At 41.6% G+C, this 17,212-nt stretch overlaps 1 protein-coding gene across 4 annotated transcripts in view; it reads right to left on the minus strand.

The window, feature by feature from the left end:
- The window catches only part of kmt2e (lysine (K)-specific methyltransferase 2E), a 42,306-nt gene that overhangs the window by 17,408 nt on the left and 7,686 nt on the right, over positions 1 to 17,212 (minus strand). For 3 of the 4 annotated variants that reach the window (XM_041781136.1, XM_041781132.1, XM_041781134.1), the window contains exons 2-6: positions 10,415 to 10,599; positions 3,014 to 3,128; positions 897 to 1,126; positions 603 to 742; positions 72 to 253 (exon numbers count right to left, since the gene is read on the minus strand). In XM_041781136.1, the coding sequence (XP_041637070.1) occupies positions 72 to 253; positions 603 to 742; positions 897 to 1,126; positions 3,014 to 3,128; positions 10,415 to 10,485 (738 nt within the window). In that variant the 5' untranslated portion in view covers positions 10,486 to 10,599. The remainder of the gene's footprint in view (positions 1 to 71; positions 254 to 602; positions 743 to 896; positions 1,127 to 3,013; positions 3,129 to 10,414; positions 10,600 to 17,212) is intronic. The other variant, XM_041781135.1, reaches the window with a different exon arrangement.

Raw genomic sequence — 17,212 nt, forward strand, 5'->3', positions numbered from 1 at the left:
AGAGTTCAACTTTATAATACATTATCTGATAGACTTGTTATGTTTTTACAAACTGATTAGTGAAATCAGACCTTCTTAGCTCGGGCAGATGCTGCTGGAGGCTCTTTATCGCCACTCTTTTTGCGTTTTTTATCAGCCTGCTTATTGCCAAGGCGCCCGGTCGTCAGGGTGATGGTGGTAGGCGTGTGTTGGAAGGTGGAGTACAGCTCTAGCGGCACTTCATCTCCACTCTCTGTAGCACTGGTATCCCCATCTGAATAAGCAAACAAACACATTTTAGTTGTTCAAATCTATAAAAAGCCACAGCTGCCGCAGCCAAGTTATAATAGTGGAATCTGAAGTGATTTGGCATGTCGTCCAGCAGGTGTCAGTGTGTAGCAAGTTCTGGCAGGGAGATCTGCACCCTGACACAGCCTACAACCTTCACTGATCACTAACAAACTGGCCTTTTACTGCAGTGAAAGCAGAACTGAAAGCTCTATGTATGAAAAAACCTCTAACACCTCATAACCTGCAGGGGAATGCAAATTTCCTCTTGAGATATCTTTAAGGTAAACTCATATACATTGGCCTTTGAGGGATCATTATGAAGACAATCTTACCTGACAAACATTCCCGTTTCCTGGTCTGCAGCAGGATGGCCCTCTCTCTGTCCAGGTGTCGTGGTTGGCAGCGCTCACACAGGTAAGTCTCAGGAATGTTCTGCCTGTCGATGCCCATGCAGTCTATATGCTGCCAGGCACTACAAACACACAGAAATACATTTAAAAAACACATTAAAATAACTTCCTTAGATTGCATAATTACTGGCAACAAGTTCAGGCCACAGAGGAACAGAGGTGTGAGTCACCATGTCAAAGGTTCACCAAACAATTAAGTGTAAACGGGGCTCTTGCCTGCACTTGTCACAGCAGATCATGTAGCCGTCATCGTGGGTGAAGCCACAGATGCAGCGGGTGATGTCGGCCCCATAGCTACCATCCTCTGAGGTGCTGAGGGTGGTGCCCCGGGACGCCTCGTCCTGACCCCCTGGAACAAACAGCCCCCCCTCTCCTTGTCGGATCAACATGGAGGGGGGAGGGGAGGCTGGCGGCGTAGGTGGGGGCCGTGCCCCATAGTTATGGTCCTGCAGGGGGAGGACAGAGAGTATGAGTCATGTGGTGGAAATAACCAAAATGTACAAAATAACTTAATCTCACATGGGACGGAGGTACTTTTCATCTCTATTATTTTTCATTGTTTTAATCATAAAACGTCAGGAAATTAAGAAAATTTGATCAGTATTTTCCTTTAGAGTAACACCTCTTTCCTAAACATCAAGGAAATCCAGTTAATGGCTTTATATGAGAGAGAAACTAGGACAATTTTGTTATGTTACAGCCTGATACTACAGTTGAAATTAAAAAAAAAATCCTATTAATCTAGACTCCGCACCCCCGTACCCCCAGAATTTTAGAAACTTTTAAAAATAAACAAAAAATAAATAATACAAACTGAAATATCACATCAACAAAGCCTGCTTGGAGTTTGCAAAAAAAAAAAAAAAACTCCACATTAAAGCCAAGTAGGCTTTCATGCATTTTGTTTCACTTCTGTCTCCTCACTCTGCCACAAAGCCCAGATCAGTTGAGGGCTGCAGTGATGGTAGTCTTTCTGGAACTCTGTCCTATCTCCACACTCTTGGAAGAGTCCTGGTTTTGCCAGACTTCTTCCATTTGAGAATTATGGAGGCCACTGTATTCTTGGGAACTCTCAGTGCAGCAGATTTTTTGTTGCCTTCCCTAGATCTGCGCCTTGCAACAATCCTGTCTCTGAGCTCTGCAGGCAGTTCCTTTGACCTCACAGCTTGGTTTTTACTCTGATATACATTGTGAGCTGTGAAGCCATCTATAGAAAGGTGTGTGCCTTTCCAAATCATGACCAGTCAATTCGATTTACCTCAGGTGGACTCCAATCAAGATGTAGAAACATTTCAGCAAAGACTGAGAGAAACAGGAGGAACATGAGCGAAATTTCAAATGTTCGTAGAGCGTCTGAAAGCTTATGCCAATGTGATAGTTCTGGTTTCTTATTTTTAATTAATTTATACAAAAATTCTAAAACTTGTTTTTGAATAGGCACTGATGGTGGATTAATGAGAATATTTTTTGATTGTAGCATCAGGCCGCAACAAAACAAAACTGAAAAAAAAGAAGGTCTGAATGGTTTCTTTATGCGCTGAATTTAAATAATAACATTTAAAACAATAAATAAATAAAATAACTAATTCAATGGCAAAAATAGAACAAACAGCAGACAAAACAAGTGTAACATGGCATGTGGCGCAGTAATCACAGTTATGGTTGGAGGTCAAAATTGTAAATGAGACTCAATTGACTGCCCTGCACTAAACAGTATGTATTTTTTTCTTGTAAAATCTCCTAATGAAAAGATAATTTATAATCAAAAAGCCAAACATTATAAGCATGATATTTTACCAGATACTAGCTTAATATCTGGTAAAATATTAGCTTGAAAAGCATCTAATAAAGGAAAATAATTCCCTACAGGGATCTGCCTACTTTCCATTTTCACTATCAGTTGACCTGCACTGTCCTTGATAAAAGCAGCTATCATCTGGTCAACACTGAAAAGAACAGCTTTAGAATATTCCCTTGAATATCTCCTAAAAATGTTTTTAATGCCATGACATCTCTTGTTTGACTTTCTAAAAAATGTCAGCTTTGATGTGAGAAAAGAAGAAAAAAGCCTATTAAAGCCCAGGAAATAAATATGTTTGCTAAGAGTGCACCAAAGATTTATTGATCAGTTTAGTTGCTGATTAATTTTCTGTTGATTTACCACCTAAAGGTTCCAGTGTCATAAAAAGCTTGAGGACATGGCTACAATATAGGTCAATGTTCTATTTCAGCCTATGTTGGATATTCTCATGGATGATTAACAGAGAAGGAGGGCTCCAGGTATGCAGGTAGTTTGCACCAAGAAGAAGCACACTGAACATGTGAGTACTCACAGCGTAAGGCAGGCCAATGTAACTGTGGGAATGGTGAGAGCTGCTGCTGTAGATCTGGTGTGGGTAGCTGGACTTTTCCACCACCACAGGGCTGGCCTCCACCGATTCTGGTCTGCTGGGCAATGAAACAGAGAAAGAAGCAATCATTTCTGTGCACTGAAAACTCAGATAACAAGGTTACTGTGAGTGGTTGTTTCCCCTTAGAGAGTGCGAGGAAGTGTGAGGTGCAGTGGTGAAAATACAGGAGGCAATTTAACAAGAACAAAGAAGTACACTATTTCTATTTACACTAAAAATTTTAAGGGGGAAATAATGTACTTTACGGACTTTTCATGCACTTTTGTTAACTCTAAAGAAAAGGTCACATGTGACCATCTCAAAGAACCAGTGCCTAAAGCCAGCTTCTCCAGAATTTGCTGGTTAAATAACATTTTAAAGCAACTTTATAACCTTCCTGATCATTGAAACCTAACCAAACATGATGAAATAGAACATTAAAAAGTTTCTTAATGGTTATTTTGATTATCTGGGTTGCCAGTCTCACTGTATGTGGGAAATACTGGGTCTGCGGGGCCTTCCATGTGTAATCTCTGGTGTGCACAGAGTACCTTTAGCGGCCACAGGCCATGGTTACTGCTGAACCCTGGATATTTTTTCACAAAGATAAACATATTCGTCTTAAAGATTATAAGTGTGGCCTCCAGTCCTTTTTTGGTTTTTATGCCCTTGTAAAAAATAATGATTTGCTTTGAAAACTTGACCAACTACGAGTCATGAATACTTGCTGGATTTCTAAGCCAAAACAGGTTACATTTTTGTTGTTTCCTAAAAAGATCAGAGAGCCTTTTACTCGATTATAAATACTAACTTACGCAGCATAACCTGTCTATTTTGCCTTATAAAAGTGGATCATGATACAGGTTATCCTGAAAACTCCGTCTACTTAAATTCAAGACTCTTTAGACCTTTTTGAGACCACTCTAAATGAGCATAACATCATAGCAAAGGCAATGTAGTCTTACTCAAGATCAGAAGAAATTATGACCTTCAAGACAAAATTTGAGGCTTTCAAGACCTTAATTTAAGGCATTTGAAGACACCATAAATACCCCATGTGATTAAGATTGAACCTTGCAATTCCTTTAAATGAGCCTGATCCAAGATATTATTACATACCTTCAAGATTTAATAGTATGGGATTAATCAGTAAGTTGATGTGGGAATGCAGAATGTGTATAGGATCTTATGGAGGAAAGTTAAGACTGCAATCTGCCCAGATGGCTGGTTAAATCTCCTTGATATGGGGTGTTAATGTTGAACGTCCTGGGTGCCCAAGCACATTAAAAACTGCTGAAAACATTCAAAAAAATGAATAGTTTGAAATGACTCAGTATAAGAATGATAGCAGAAATGGTCTCCGTTGATAAGGAGAAAGGCATGAAAAACTGAGCATGACAAAAGTGTGTAACAAAGTTGTCCCAAAACTTCTGACTCCTAGGCAAAAGGAAAAAGATGGAGACATTTTGAAGGAAACCCACACTGTTCAGGAGGAGTGATTACATGCCATGAAACTCTGATCTTCCAATACAATCTTGAGACAAAACATCAGTCAACGCATAGAAAAACACCATCGTCACCAAAGGATCAAGAAAGCACAACAAGGCAAGTCTAAATTCAAGGCTATGTTGATGTTCTCTTTAACATTTAAGGTATCACATTAGAGCAGTGGGTTCCAAAAGGGTCAACAACACTATTACTATGGGGATTTTAGAAAAAGTCCAAAGACAGAGACCAAAACCTCGAAAAAAATGGTTTCATTCTTCATCAAGACAATGCACCACCTCACACTGCTCTCTCAGGAAAGCAGTCTCTGGTCCAAAAACAAATCACAGTGCTTGATCGCCCTCCCTATTCACCTGATCTAGCACCGCGTGACAGGTAATGAAGGAGAAAGACACTGAAAAATTTTGATGTTCAATAAAGTTGTATTACAGCATGTGTCTTGTGTTTTAATAGCCATATCTTGTATGATTTAAGCGATACCAAAGTCCCTGTAAAGTGATTAAAAAATTTTTAATTTAGGTTTGTTGTATGACAGGCCACTGTGTTATGAACCATCGGGCCAAACATCTATAAGTCTTTTAAATTAAGCTTTAAAAATGGTGTGGGCATATCTGTTGAATGAGCTGAAGCCAGACCCACACGAGAAATACCATTCTCCCAAGTTAAAAAAAAATTTGATTCAGAGCGCAGCTGCCTAGCTCTGTGCCAAAGCAGAGAGACAGAAGTTAAGGGCTAAATTTACTGTTGTCTGGCACATATCTGTCTACTATGATATTTTTAATCACCTGTGGGTCACTGAGGCTGATAGATCTGGGAAATTTACCGTACACTGTACAAAAACACAGCATGTAGCTGGCTGTTAACTTTCAATGAAGGCAGTGACATTGGCTAAGAACAGACTGTACCGAGATGAACTGCTCTGTGATTATATATTGTTGAAGCGTTAGGGGGGCAGGGCAATTCCCCATGAAGACTGGTCATGGTCAAATAAAACCAAGCTTGGAAAGAGGTAAACAACTTTTTAGCAGGCTAAATAAAAAAATTAAGTGTTTTCATGTAAAATATCAAGTGTGTTAATACACAAAGCTTGGATTTCATGTTACAGAGACTTTAATTTGGAGTTTCGATTACTGGTTTGACAACATGTGCCTGTGTAATTATGATACAGGAAGGACCAGAAAATTCTGACACTGAAAATGTGGAAAGAAGACATTATGGCAGTAGTTCCATATGATGCTTGGACTACTAAACCAGAAAAATGACTTCTGTAAGCAGCAATGGGACCGTTTCTACGGTCATACTTTGGCAGGAAGAACCAGATCTTGTCAGGGTGTTGATGGACTGTATAAGCATGTATGTAATTGTAAAAGACTTACATTTATGATGCTTCTGCATTATTGTATCAAACTTAATGTACATTTATCAATGTCTGCTGTGTTTCCTGCCCGTGTTGGTTGTATTTACATTTTTATTTGTATTTTCTTTTACTTGTCCACTATCTTAAAAGTTAATAAAAAGGTGAAAATAATCCGTACACTAGATATCCTTTAATTAAATACATATCAGAGTTACTGAACAAGCTCCAGACCAACCAGAATCGACTATAAACCATTGCCTTCACTGAGGTACCGATGTGTCCAATCCATTACTGTCTTCTAACATATTTGGACCACTATGTGGTGTTCTTTACCAGAATGAGTATTTTTGTTCTTAATGCCTCATGTACATTTTGCTGATAATCCTTTTACTTGACAGGCTGACTGTGCACGCTGTCAGATCCACTTGGCTGGAAAACAGAGCCAGACAAAAAACAGAAATAAATATGTCAGAATAACTTATGTTTGTACCCCTGAGCTGACATCTACGAGGCCGACAATCACTACAAACTTGCTGACTCTCTCACATACAAAACAACAAAACACACAGCTGTTTTTTTCTATATTATTCAAACCAAACCAGTAGATCCACTTCACCGAGGATCACAGAGCCTGTTTTAAGACCCAACCCACCCCTATTGTGACAACTTTAACCAATTCCTACTGCACTACAGGAAGAGGGAAGTGGCAAAAAGGATGGCACGAGGGGAGATATTCAGGTGTGAGGAGGGAAGAATAGTAGATAGCGAGGGAAACGTGAGGAGCATGATCGAAGATACAGTTAGAGTAATGCAGTTGTGGTCACATCCACGTGTTCTCTTCACTCTTCATCTCTTCACTCTGCTCTTATTCCTCAAATTCCTCTATGCTAAGCTTTTCTGAGGTCAGTTACAGCTATCTTATGATGCTAAAAGTTCACCTCACACTCCATGAGAGTTAAAGTTTAATTTAAACAAGGCATAAATGGAGAAAATCTCATGAAGAATACTCACACAGAACAGGTATGATAGGTACAAAATGACTACAGAGAATCTGAACAGGCCATGCAGCATTTCTGCTCAACTTCAGCTCCATAAGAGGCATGTTTAACAGTCATATAGAGAGATCGAAAACAGCAGTGGTATTGTGTAAAAAAGGAAATCAGTACCTAAAACTTACAAATTGCTCCCTTGACTCTTCTTTTCTCTCATAAACTCAGTAGTGATTTAAAGTTGCCATACCTGTCTGTGTGAGCCCTTCTCAGCCTAAATTCTCTTGTTGCATGCCGACACAGCAATGTGCAACACTTCCTGTGAGTGCTGCCGCTCAAGTGCTCACTGTCAAAGTGAAAACGTAAGTGCATACACGAGGTTTGGAGGCGGGCCTGGGCTAAGGTGTGTGCACTCTAGATTAACTGCCACACAGACCAATTTGTCAAAACATCCAAGTGTGCCGAGAGACTTTAAAGATAATTTAATATCGTACCTGAGGAGATGAGACTAGACTTTCTTCTATGAATGATTAACCCGAGCCTGCTTGTAAAGTCTGCACTTTATTACACAGAGATTAAAGATCTGTTAGTGTTGTTTTAAAGCTCAGAAGAAATAACCTGGAGTGGACTTTTCCACTCTGTAGGTTTGACCTCAAATTGAATCAGTGAGGGTGGCAGTGGAAGAGAAAGGCAGACTGAAGGCAAACAAGTGAGCCAGCCTATTTGTGTTGAGGAAGTAAACGTGTTTGAATGTATGTGTGCATAGCTGGGGGCTGAGTTTCATTCATGTCTCCATTCCTGGGAAGAGCAAAGGAGGGACGAGGGAGAGAGTGAGTACACATTAGAGGGAGGGGCTGCAGACAAACAGTCAAACATCATGCCAAGAAATGATGACAGAGAGACAGAATCAAGGGATTTTTAGGGAGTTTGGAGTAAAATGCCAGCAAGGTGAGACTATTTATATCTCATGAATGTCAAAAGTATTTAAGGAACAGATGTCCTTTAAAATGCAAACACCTGCTGAGAGAGGGTGGACATGCAGAGTGGACGGGCATGGAGAACGGACGGATAACCAGCAGGAGAGAAAAAGAGCAGCACTGAACAGCCAGAGGCAACGCCTTCACTCCTGAAGAGCTCCCCGCTTGCTGCCATGGCAACACTACGTATGCGGTCAGCGTGTGCGCGCACGCCGAAGATGTGTGTGCCACTGTGGACAAGCATACACAACATACACACCAACAGCTGGTCACGCTGCTGCAGACTACAGGGGGATGTGGAAAGGACTGGTGAGTAGCCAGCCTCGCTGTTCCAGAATCGGCTGGCGCTCACGCACAATACTCCACAGAGAGGTGGGTGCGTCTGTGCTCTAGATGGGGCAGCAGCAGGTGGAAGCCCCCGTTCAGGCTCTGCTTGTCAATGAATCCGCAGCCGGCGATCGGACGCACAAAGAGCGAGAGAGAGAGTCAAGGCGAGGGGTTTACTCCTGCCCCTGGTGGCAGCAGAGCAGCGTGTGTGTGTGTGTGTGTGTGTGTGTGTGTGTGTGTGTGTGTGTGTGGGGTGGGGTGGGGGGCTGACGCTGTGGGACTGTTTAAGACGCCATGTCTATGTGAGGACCACCTGTCACTCAGGACAGTGGCCATGACAACAGGCCCTGCGCAGTGCACAGGAGAGGGAGGGGGGAGTCGCGAGGGGCAGATACCATGGCAACACAAGCTGTCACGGCAACAGCTCGGATGTAGAGGGGGAGGGATCTTGCTCCCTTTCTTTTAAAGAGACAGGAGCTCCGTAGAAGTTGATGACGTGTGTTGTTCTTTAGTCATACCAGAACCTCTTGCTTCATTTATTTGACCAGAAAACGCCGCGGCAACGTCCTTGACAAGACTATAGGAAGCCAAGAGGCGGGGCGATGGGGGGCGTGTTGCCATGGTGCCATGCACCATTTCTGCTTTACGGGGCTCAATGCAGCGTACACATGTGCAAGAATAAAGCATTAAAAAGAGATCAAGGAAAAGTGTGTGTGATTCTGCACGCCTCACACAGTTAGTGTTATTCTAGGCTCACTGCCAGTCACCGTGTGTGGATGTGGTTAAACGCTGAACATTGAGCATGTCTTTGTGATGAGCAATAGTTGAGTGTAAGTACAATCAATGGCAAGACTGAGCTGTCCATTAGAGCAGGCATTTAAGGAGCCCTGCTGTAGATTCCTTCCCATTAAGAGGAGCAGATGTGGAGTAGCAGATGTACACGGAAATGGAAAACTGATTCAAGCTTTAGATTTCCAGAAAAAGATGACAAAGCTTTGTTTTAGTCATCACAGAGGGCAAGTATGGGCATGCACAGGCGACAGGATGACAGTGAAATCATTTTATATCTAAAAGCAGTTTGAAGTAAATGTGAATAAGTGTTCGTTTTGAGAGCTATTTTTATTTTTTATCTTAGTCTAAAGTAGCAGTTCCCACCCTGATGTCCTTGGTGGCCCCCAATTCATATCCAAGAAAAGCTAAACCCCTCAGGACCCACTGGGACATCAGTTTTGTTTTTACTGAAAAAATCCCAACATAATACTCCTACATCATATAATCTTGCCAAAAGATCTATGTGTAAAATCCATCATTATGAAGGCGTATAAGGGCTGCTCTAAGAAATTGAAAAAGTAAAGAGGACCTGTTAATTTTTTAGTAAAATATCAGAATTTTTTAGTTTTAAAAGTTGTGGGTTTACTTTATGTCAGAACTTTATGTCAACCAAGCTTGGAATTTGAGAGATTGTAAAGTTGAAAATAACCGTGTGCTTGGAAGAAAATCAAACCCTGCAAAAGTCCTGCAGTTGAGAGCCTAATCAAATTATACTGTGACTGATCAACAGGGAGATACTTGGGGTTATGCTGAGACTCAAGTTATGAGTCCAGATGACTGGACTGCAGGTTGGGAACCAAGTGGTCTACAGGATAAAATTATCATTAGTTTTAGTGACATTTGAGTCATTTCTACCCTTTATAGTTTTAGTCTAGTTTTAGATGACAAAAACTAAAAACCAGTCCAAATAAAGTATGTACAAAGTGATATTTTTGTCAGAACTTTTAGTCAAAACATTTTTTCTATTTGCCTGAATCTAGTGCAGGCAGAAGAGCTACAGATATGTTGTGTTTTGATAAATTTACCTACAATGGAGAAATACCAATGATTCTGAATGTCCAACAAAAACTGAATTACATTTTAGTTCCATTTGAGTCTCCTTGCCGAAAACTAAACCTGCTTAAATCAGAGTTTTCAATCACCAAATATCTATTTTTAGCTAGTGTTAGCCTGGTCTTTAGTCGACAGAAATAACCCTGGCGTGAATAACGCTGAAGATGGTTCAGAGATGAGGGAGAAGGTGAAAGGTGGAGAGAAGAAAGTGAAACTAAGAGCAAATGCCAAAGACGGTTTAACGAGATTAAAGGAAGGAAATGCAGTGAGGGGGCATAAAGAGGCGTGTTTCACTGTTACTCACTCTGAGCCCGCAGCCATGTCCAGGTATGAGGTGTCTGCTGTGTCCACCCCTACTGGGATGACTATGCTCATGACGTTCTCTGCTGATCAGTTCTTGTCCTACTGAGTCCAGAGAATGGAAGTCCAAAACACTGAGGCATGCCAGCCACAGCAGTCATTGCAGACATCTAAGTGCATCCACAAGGCCTGGACATGTAGTAGGAGAGAGAGAGAAAAAAGAAAAACCAGTTAGTTGTTGGGGTAAAAGCATGACTTGATAAGCAGTTGAAATGTATTTCATATAAAGAACAAGGTACTTGGAAGCTGCAGTGCTTGGTAAGTTATAAATCATAGTGAAAACAGGGTATTTCCAGCACACGCTTATGCATGATTCATACTTTCTGACCAGCGTTTTGACAGGAATTTCCCCTTTGACAAAAAGCCACCAACATGAGGTATTGACTGATAAAACTGAGAGGATACGATGCTGTGAGGTGAAGCCTGAGCCGCTGCTGTGAGCTGCGCTAAAGCGACCTCTACACACGGTCTGACAGGAGCACAGAAGGCTGCCGCTGCACTGTGAGAAAGCTCCCACAAAGGGGAGCAAGAGAACACAGAGCAGCCGGCCGCCATGAAAGGAGGGAGGCAAAAAACGCAACAACACACAGAGGCCATTTTTCCCTTTCGACTGCTATGTTCTGAGCACTTACACACAATCTTTGACACTGTAACTGTACAGCCACACATTTTATTGATGCCTAAGCTTGTGTTTTTACTGCTGCTGTTAGGATCTTTAGTAACCCATGTGGAAAAAGCCTCTGTTACATCAATTATTGACTACATTAGGTGTCAGGAAATGACTGTAGAGTCCCTCTGGTCACTAAGCAAGAGCCTGCATGAGCAATAAATAATACACCGGCTGATGTGAATCCAGACAGGAGCATATGTGTCAGTGCGGCTGCCCCTGATACAGAGAGCTCTGTTGATAAGCGGGATTAGTGGGAGGGACAGATGCCGAGACGAAATAGGCTGGAGGTCACACCTCCGCCTGCTCAGGAACACTGGGGCCAAACAAAGACTCAGATCACCACTCAATGTACATCAAAAAGAGAGAGAAAGGGGCTACAAAGCATTATGAATGTCATGTATGGATTAAAAAAGGCCATGCTCCACACACTTGGCAAGCAACAACACATCGTCACACTAAGACCTGTCTCTGCATGCCTATAAGGCACCCAGCCCGAGCATGTCCTCCTGAGCACTCACACAAATGCATGTCACACTCTCTCCAGGAAAGGTGTTCATCATTAGCTGTCAAAGCAGGGAAACTCACGGGGAGACACACGCAACAGGAAGCTCATTTTTTCTCTCTCGAACAGCCGTGAGAGTAATTTCAGGTACTAATTTGCTCAAATGCACTATTTGAGCCTGTGGGACTGGGGAGAGGCTCGCAGACATGGCAGCTGTCAGCTCCAGGCCTAATTAATAGGAGGAAGAAGACCCCTGTGAGTGCCAGTGTCAGCCAAGGCGACTGACGGGATCACCTTCCAAATTCTCTTCTGATTCTGGGTGCAGTGACCGGGTTACTGCACCCAGAATCAGTGAGTGGGGGCTCTTCTCAGAGGAAGTGCATGTAAACGACACAGCACACAGACATTAATAGTTAAGTGGAGCTGCAGTTAAAGCTTGATTAGGATCTTTAATTGGACTGATATGCTTGTCCCAGTTTACAGAGGCAAAAGTGGGAAGAATCAATAGCTGATGGACATATATCTGTGAAGCTAGTTGGCAATATGTCCTCTAATAAAGTAATGTTTGAACCCAGTTCCTGTTGATCTTGCTCACCAGTTAGCAAGAAGCTAACTAATTGTATACCAAATAGAAAACATGAACAAATATATAAAACCTTATGCATTTGGTACAAATTTTCCAAAGATTATTATTTAATAGGACAGCTGAAGAAAGACTGGAAATATGGAGGAGCAGAGTGAGGGAAGGCCTGGATCAGGGTTCGATCCTGCAACCTGTGCATCGAGGACTGGAGCCCCTGTATATAGACCCCTGCTCTACCAACTGAGATTAACTGTTGCCTAATGCTTTTAATTCTACTATAATGATTGTTATCCCCCCTAGCTTATGGTGAAGGCAGAAGACAAACTTCTGCTTTACTTTGATTTTCTGCTATCAGACTCCTGGGTAAAGGTCTGGTAAGAGGCTGTAGAGCGATGGCGGGCAACTGGCAGACCAGCCCACATGTGGCCCTCCCTTTCACTTAATGCAGCCCTTTCACAGATCAAGAAACTGCAAAAATGAGGGGAACGTGAAATAATCTGACATAGAAGCATGAAAAGTAGAAACATTTTTGATGACTTGTATATGTTAGAGATGAATTAAGAGATATACTTGGCTTTAATTGTTGCTGTATATCATTTTTATGTACATCATTATATGAATTTGTAGAAAAGACTAGAAATTACTAAAACAACCATCAACTAAACAGCTCGCTGTGTTATTAAACAGTTTAAATTGGCTTAAATTCAGTTTTAAACTAATCAAATTAAGTATTACTATTTACATGTGCATGATGAAAGCCGTTCATTTGTTCCTTTTGCTAATACAAACATTACTATAAATGTTAACTTTGGAGTATCACAAAGTCTGTAACAGTTTGGCCCTCTGGTAGTGAGAATAAAAATAATCTGGCTTATTAGTAACAAAAGTTGCCCATCCCTGCTGTGGAGTATGCACAGAACACCTAGTCCGTTTCAGGCTCAACTGAGGCGTAATAAATGCAACATGTGTTGAAACAACCTTCAGAAATTCACTTCAGTAGTATTGTAGTTGGACTTCAAGATATTTCAACCAGTGATGTGTTGTTCATCAGTGAGCTGGTACAAGAAGATGGACCCTATTTTTGTGATGACAAGATCCCATTTGAGAGACGTTTTATGATTGATTAGCAAAGATGATCTTTAACCCACAGACACACCACACTTTAGAGACACAAGCTTGATGGTATAAGATTGTTTTACATCGCAGCCAGTAAGCAGATTTCATCTGACCCACAATTTATCTTTAGGAGACAATACATAAAAAATAGTTACATGATATTTTCATTAATGAAAAATGTAAGCATAATAGGAGTAAAATACAAGCACAAATATCAATTGTTTGATATTTTATAAATTTAACAGGTCAAATGAAGTCAAACTGGTTCTTAAATGAAAAGCTGTTTGGGAACGAAAAGAGCTGACTCTTCTATGTGAGATGAGATAAATGATGCGGGTCATTAAAAAGAACAATAATTGCCATCACTAACTTCAATGTCCAGTTTTAGTCAGACAAATACAGTAAATAAACTTTTCTTGCTTCATGTAATCATCCTTCAAAAAACACCAGACTGTTGACACAGCCCCTCTCTCTTAACCGAATATCCTAGTGGCAGAGACGCACCATATTGGATTTTAGGTGACATCCAAGATGCTGATGTTTCCAAACTCATTTTAGCTGAATTCAATACTGATATATACATGCCGTTTTTCATTGTAAGAAACACCAAATGTCTCCTTTGCAAAGAGAGGATAAGTCAAGTGGAGCTGAGAGGGGAGTCATTTAAAATGTTCATGATAGGGCTCCATGAGAGTGTGGCGTCAAATGGTATTTGACATAGACATTTTTTGGTCAGAAATTTGCAAATGTGAAGATTTCTGGCATGTTTAATGCCTCTATTTTATCAATGTGTTGTATGGTGATATTTTCATAATGTATGTTTTTGAGCATGCTGAGCTGATTCTAACAGTTTAACTATTAAAAAAAAGAACAATGCTTTTTGTCAGGGACGATCTGTCACGATAAGGGTATGCTGCACTGATTTTTAGTGAGCAACCTGGTAGCCCAGATGTTAAAGAAGTGAATTAGTGTTTCACAACAGTAAAGAGTTTATCAAATCACAGTGGGTGTGATTAAAAACCAGAGAGGGGTCTGACGTCTTCCCCAAAGGTATGACTGACTTTCCTGAATTATCGATAATATCTATGCAGCATTTCTTGGAGGAAGACGATCTTACAAGGTTGGCTGGAAAACAAAGACTGGATAAGAATGTCATATTCAAAGTGCCTGTTAAAATTTAAGACCTCTCCTGCCCTAAATTCATAATGTGTAATTCAAGACTTCCAAGGATCTGCAGGACCCCTGTGTACAGCTGATATATCAGCCATAAACATCAGCAGAAATGCTCATATTTGCTGGTACGATATTGAACTTTTAAGCCGATATCACGATGATAATACTGTGCATGTCTACCCAGTAGGTTTAAGAAAATGTTTTTCCTCTAGAATAAGATTGTCAAAATGTTCGACACTTTAATACTACGTGCTTTACAATGAAACGATCAGTCACTACAACAATGAAACTTGTTGAAAACTTTCTAAGCATAAAAATAGGACAAGAAGAGAAATATGTCAGTCAAAACCAGCAAGAAATCTCCTGCACATTGTCTGATTTGTGCAAAAACAAAGCCTTTGCTTGTACAGTTGAAGCATTGCGCAATAACTCTTAATCTAAAAAAAGAAAACCCTAAATCAAGGGTCTAGAACGTCCTCTTTTGCAGTGCATTCAAATAAAAAAAGTCTGATTTTAAGAAGTGTATCTCACAGAAAATAAGGTATTAAACATCAGTGCTCCAGGATGACTTTATACTGTCAAGACATTGGTTTACAATACTTCCAACAACACAGGGGTGGCTTGCAGTACTATCAGTTGTTTTATCAATCTTTTGTTGTCTCATAAGCAATTTCTTTTGTGTTTTTGTCACTGGCTAAGCAGTTACACTGTTCCTGCTACTACTCCTACACTGTTACTGATTATTCAAAGAGCACGTACTACTTTTGGATACTGTAACACATCATTACAAATATATGATCACACTATTCAAGTTTAAAGATGTTTCCAGCAGCTTGTTTGCCACTCATCCACACGGTTTGTCTCCACTTCACCCAGGGAATCCTGCTGTCACTACTGAGGAATGCACACACACACTCACGTTCCCCTCCTCACACACACACAAACAGACAGATAACCCCTCACCCTGTCCTTTCAAACATTCCTCCCTACAAGGAGTGCAAACATACATGCACAGCGCTGCGGCCAGACGCAGTCAAGACCGACAAAAGGCGGGTGGGAAAAAGAAAAACAAGTACAGGACAGCAGCATTCCTGACTAAATCTGAGCTGCTGTGACTGCCTCTGCCTGCTCCTCCTACTTCCTCTAGCAGGGCTGTCCATCAGCCTGCAGAAATGCAGCCAAAGAAAGGAAAAATAAAGGGGGGAAAAAAAAATATATCAGCCCCCCCCTTTCCTGTGCCCAGTCACCCCGCCCAGCCGGATTTCTCTCCCTCCTCTGTGCATTTCCTAAATAAACCTGAGACAGTAACGCAGAGCGAAGGGGAAGGGGAGCGCCGAACACTCACAGACGCAGTTCCTAATTACAAGGAGGCAGGGAGAGACCATTTAAAGCCACCTTTGGCCAAATCCTCCGCTGTTATGGAAACACATGAGAGGAGTGAGGGGTGGGGAAATGGGGCACATGCTCACACAGGGGAGGGTGAGAAGACAGACGTAAAGAGGCATGTTGGAAAAGTGACAACTGAAAAAAAAAAAAAAGCCACAGGATGGAAGTGGTTTGGGTTTGTAGTGCGTTATATTTCACACTCCAAACAGATTTCCTTGCACTGCGGGGAGCTTTAGAAATCATCCACAGCCCCCTCCGTTTCAGAGGGCATTGGGGTGGGGGAGGTGTACAAGGGTCTGTCAGACAGTGACGCTACACAGCCAAGACCTGGGTGGACTCTGGGTGGCAGAGTGGAGTGCACAGCGTAGCCCAGTCTCTCCTTTCTCCTCCTTCTCTCCCTCAGCGAGGGGACACAGTCACGTCATTGTGTGGGGAATAACTCTCCTTTTAAGACGGAACGGCGCTCGAGTCGTTGAGGGAAAACCCACAGCATATTACACTCGAACCGTGCCGCTACAGACAACAGCTTTCCTCTCTCTTCAGTTTATTACCACTGCTCCGTGTGGAAGTGTTTTCATTCTTGTTTTCACAGCCAAGTCTCGGCAGATTATGCTTTTTCGATAAGTAGGAGGAGCGAGTGGAAAATGAGGGATTCTGACTGAAACCCACCGCCTTCCCTGCCAAGCTGATGTGACTTCACACCATCCTTGTAGCTGGCTGCAATGACTCAGCTCATAAACTAAAACAAACTCATACAAATACAGGAAGTGTGACCCACATGGAATGTAGGCCTGGCACTCTTTATTCTCAGTGCCCACAGTGGGACACACTGCATCTGCCCTGTCCTTTATAAATCAGGGTGCCCACAGCACTCCCTCTGCACTCCAGCACTGAAGGTGAGGTCATACAACAATACAGTAGGGGATATGGATGTGAGAATCTATGCAGGCAATATCTGTGGCCACAATAGGAAGTATGTTAGAGTGGAAGCCAATACCTCAACAGACTGTAAAGATCAGTACACTTTAAAGTCAGGTGACTAGGACAGAGCAGTGCTGCAGTATTACTGTCATAAATGAAAGCCATAGCAACATGTAAACAATGAATACAATAGATGTGTTCCAATACTGATACCACTCACTGAAAAGCATCCAGTTCAGCTTTAAATGATTTTAATTTTCTGGAAACACTACAGTCCAACTTATAAGATAGAGTCATTGATTAGACTTGAAAAAACACAGCATGTTTAGTTGTGAATTTATCACAGATGCCTTCTGCAACTGCTATTAAAAAGCAGCAACAGAAAGGCGAT

Source organism: Cheilinus undulatus, linkage group 23 (genome assembly GCF_018320785.1).
Source record: "Cheilinus undulatus linkage group 23, ASM1832078v1, whole genome shotgun sequence".
NCBI lineage: Eukaryota > Metazoa > Chordata > Actinopteri > Labriformes > Labridae > Cheilinus > Cheilinus undulatus.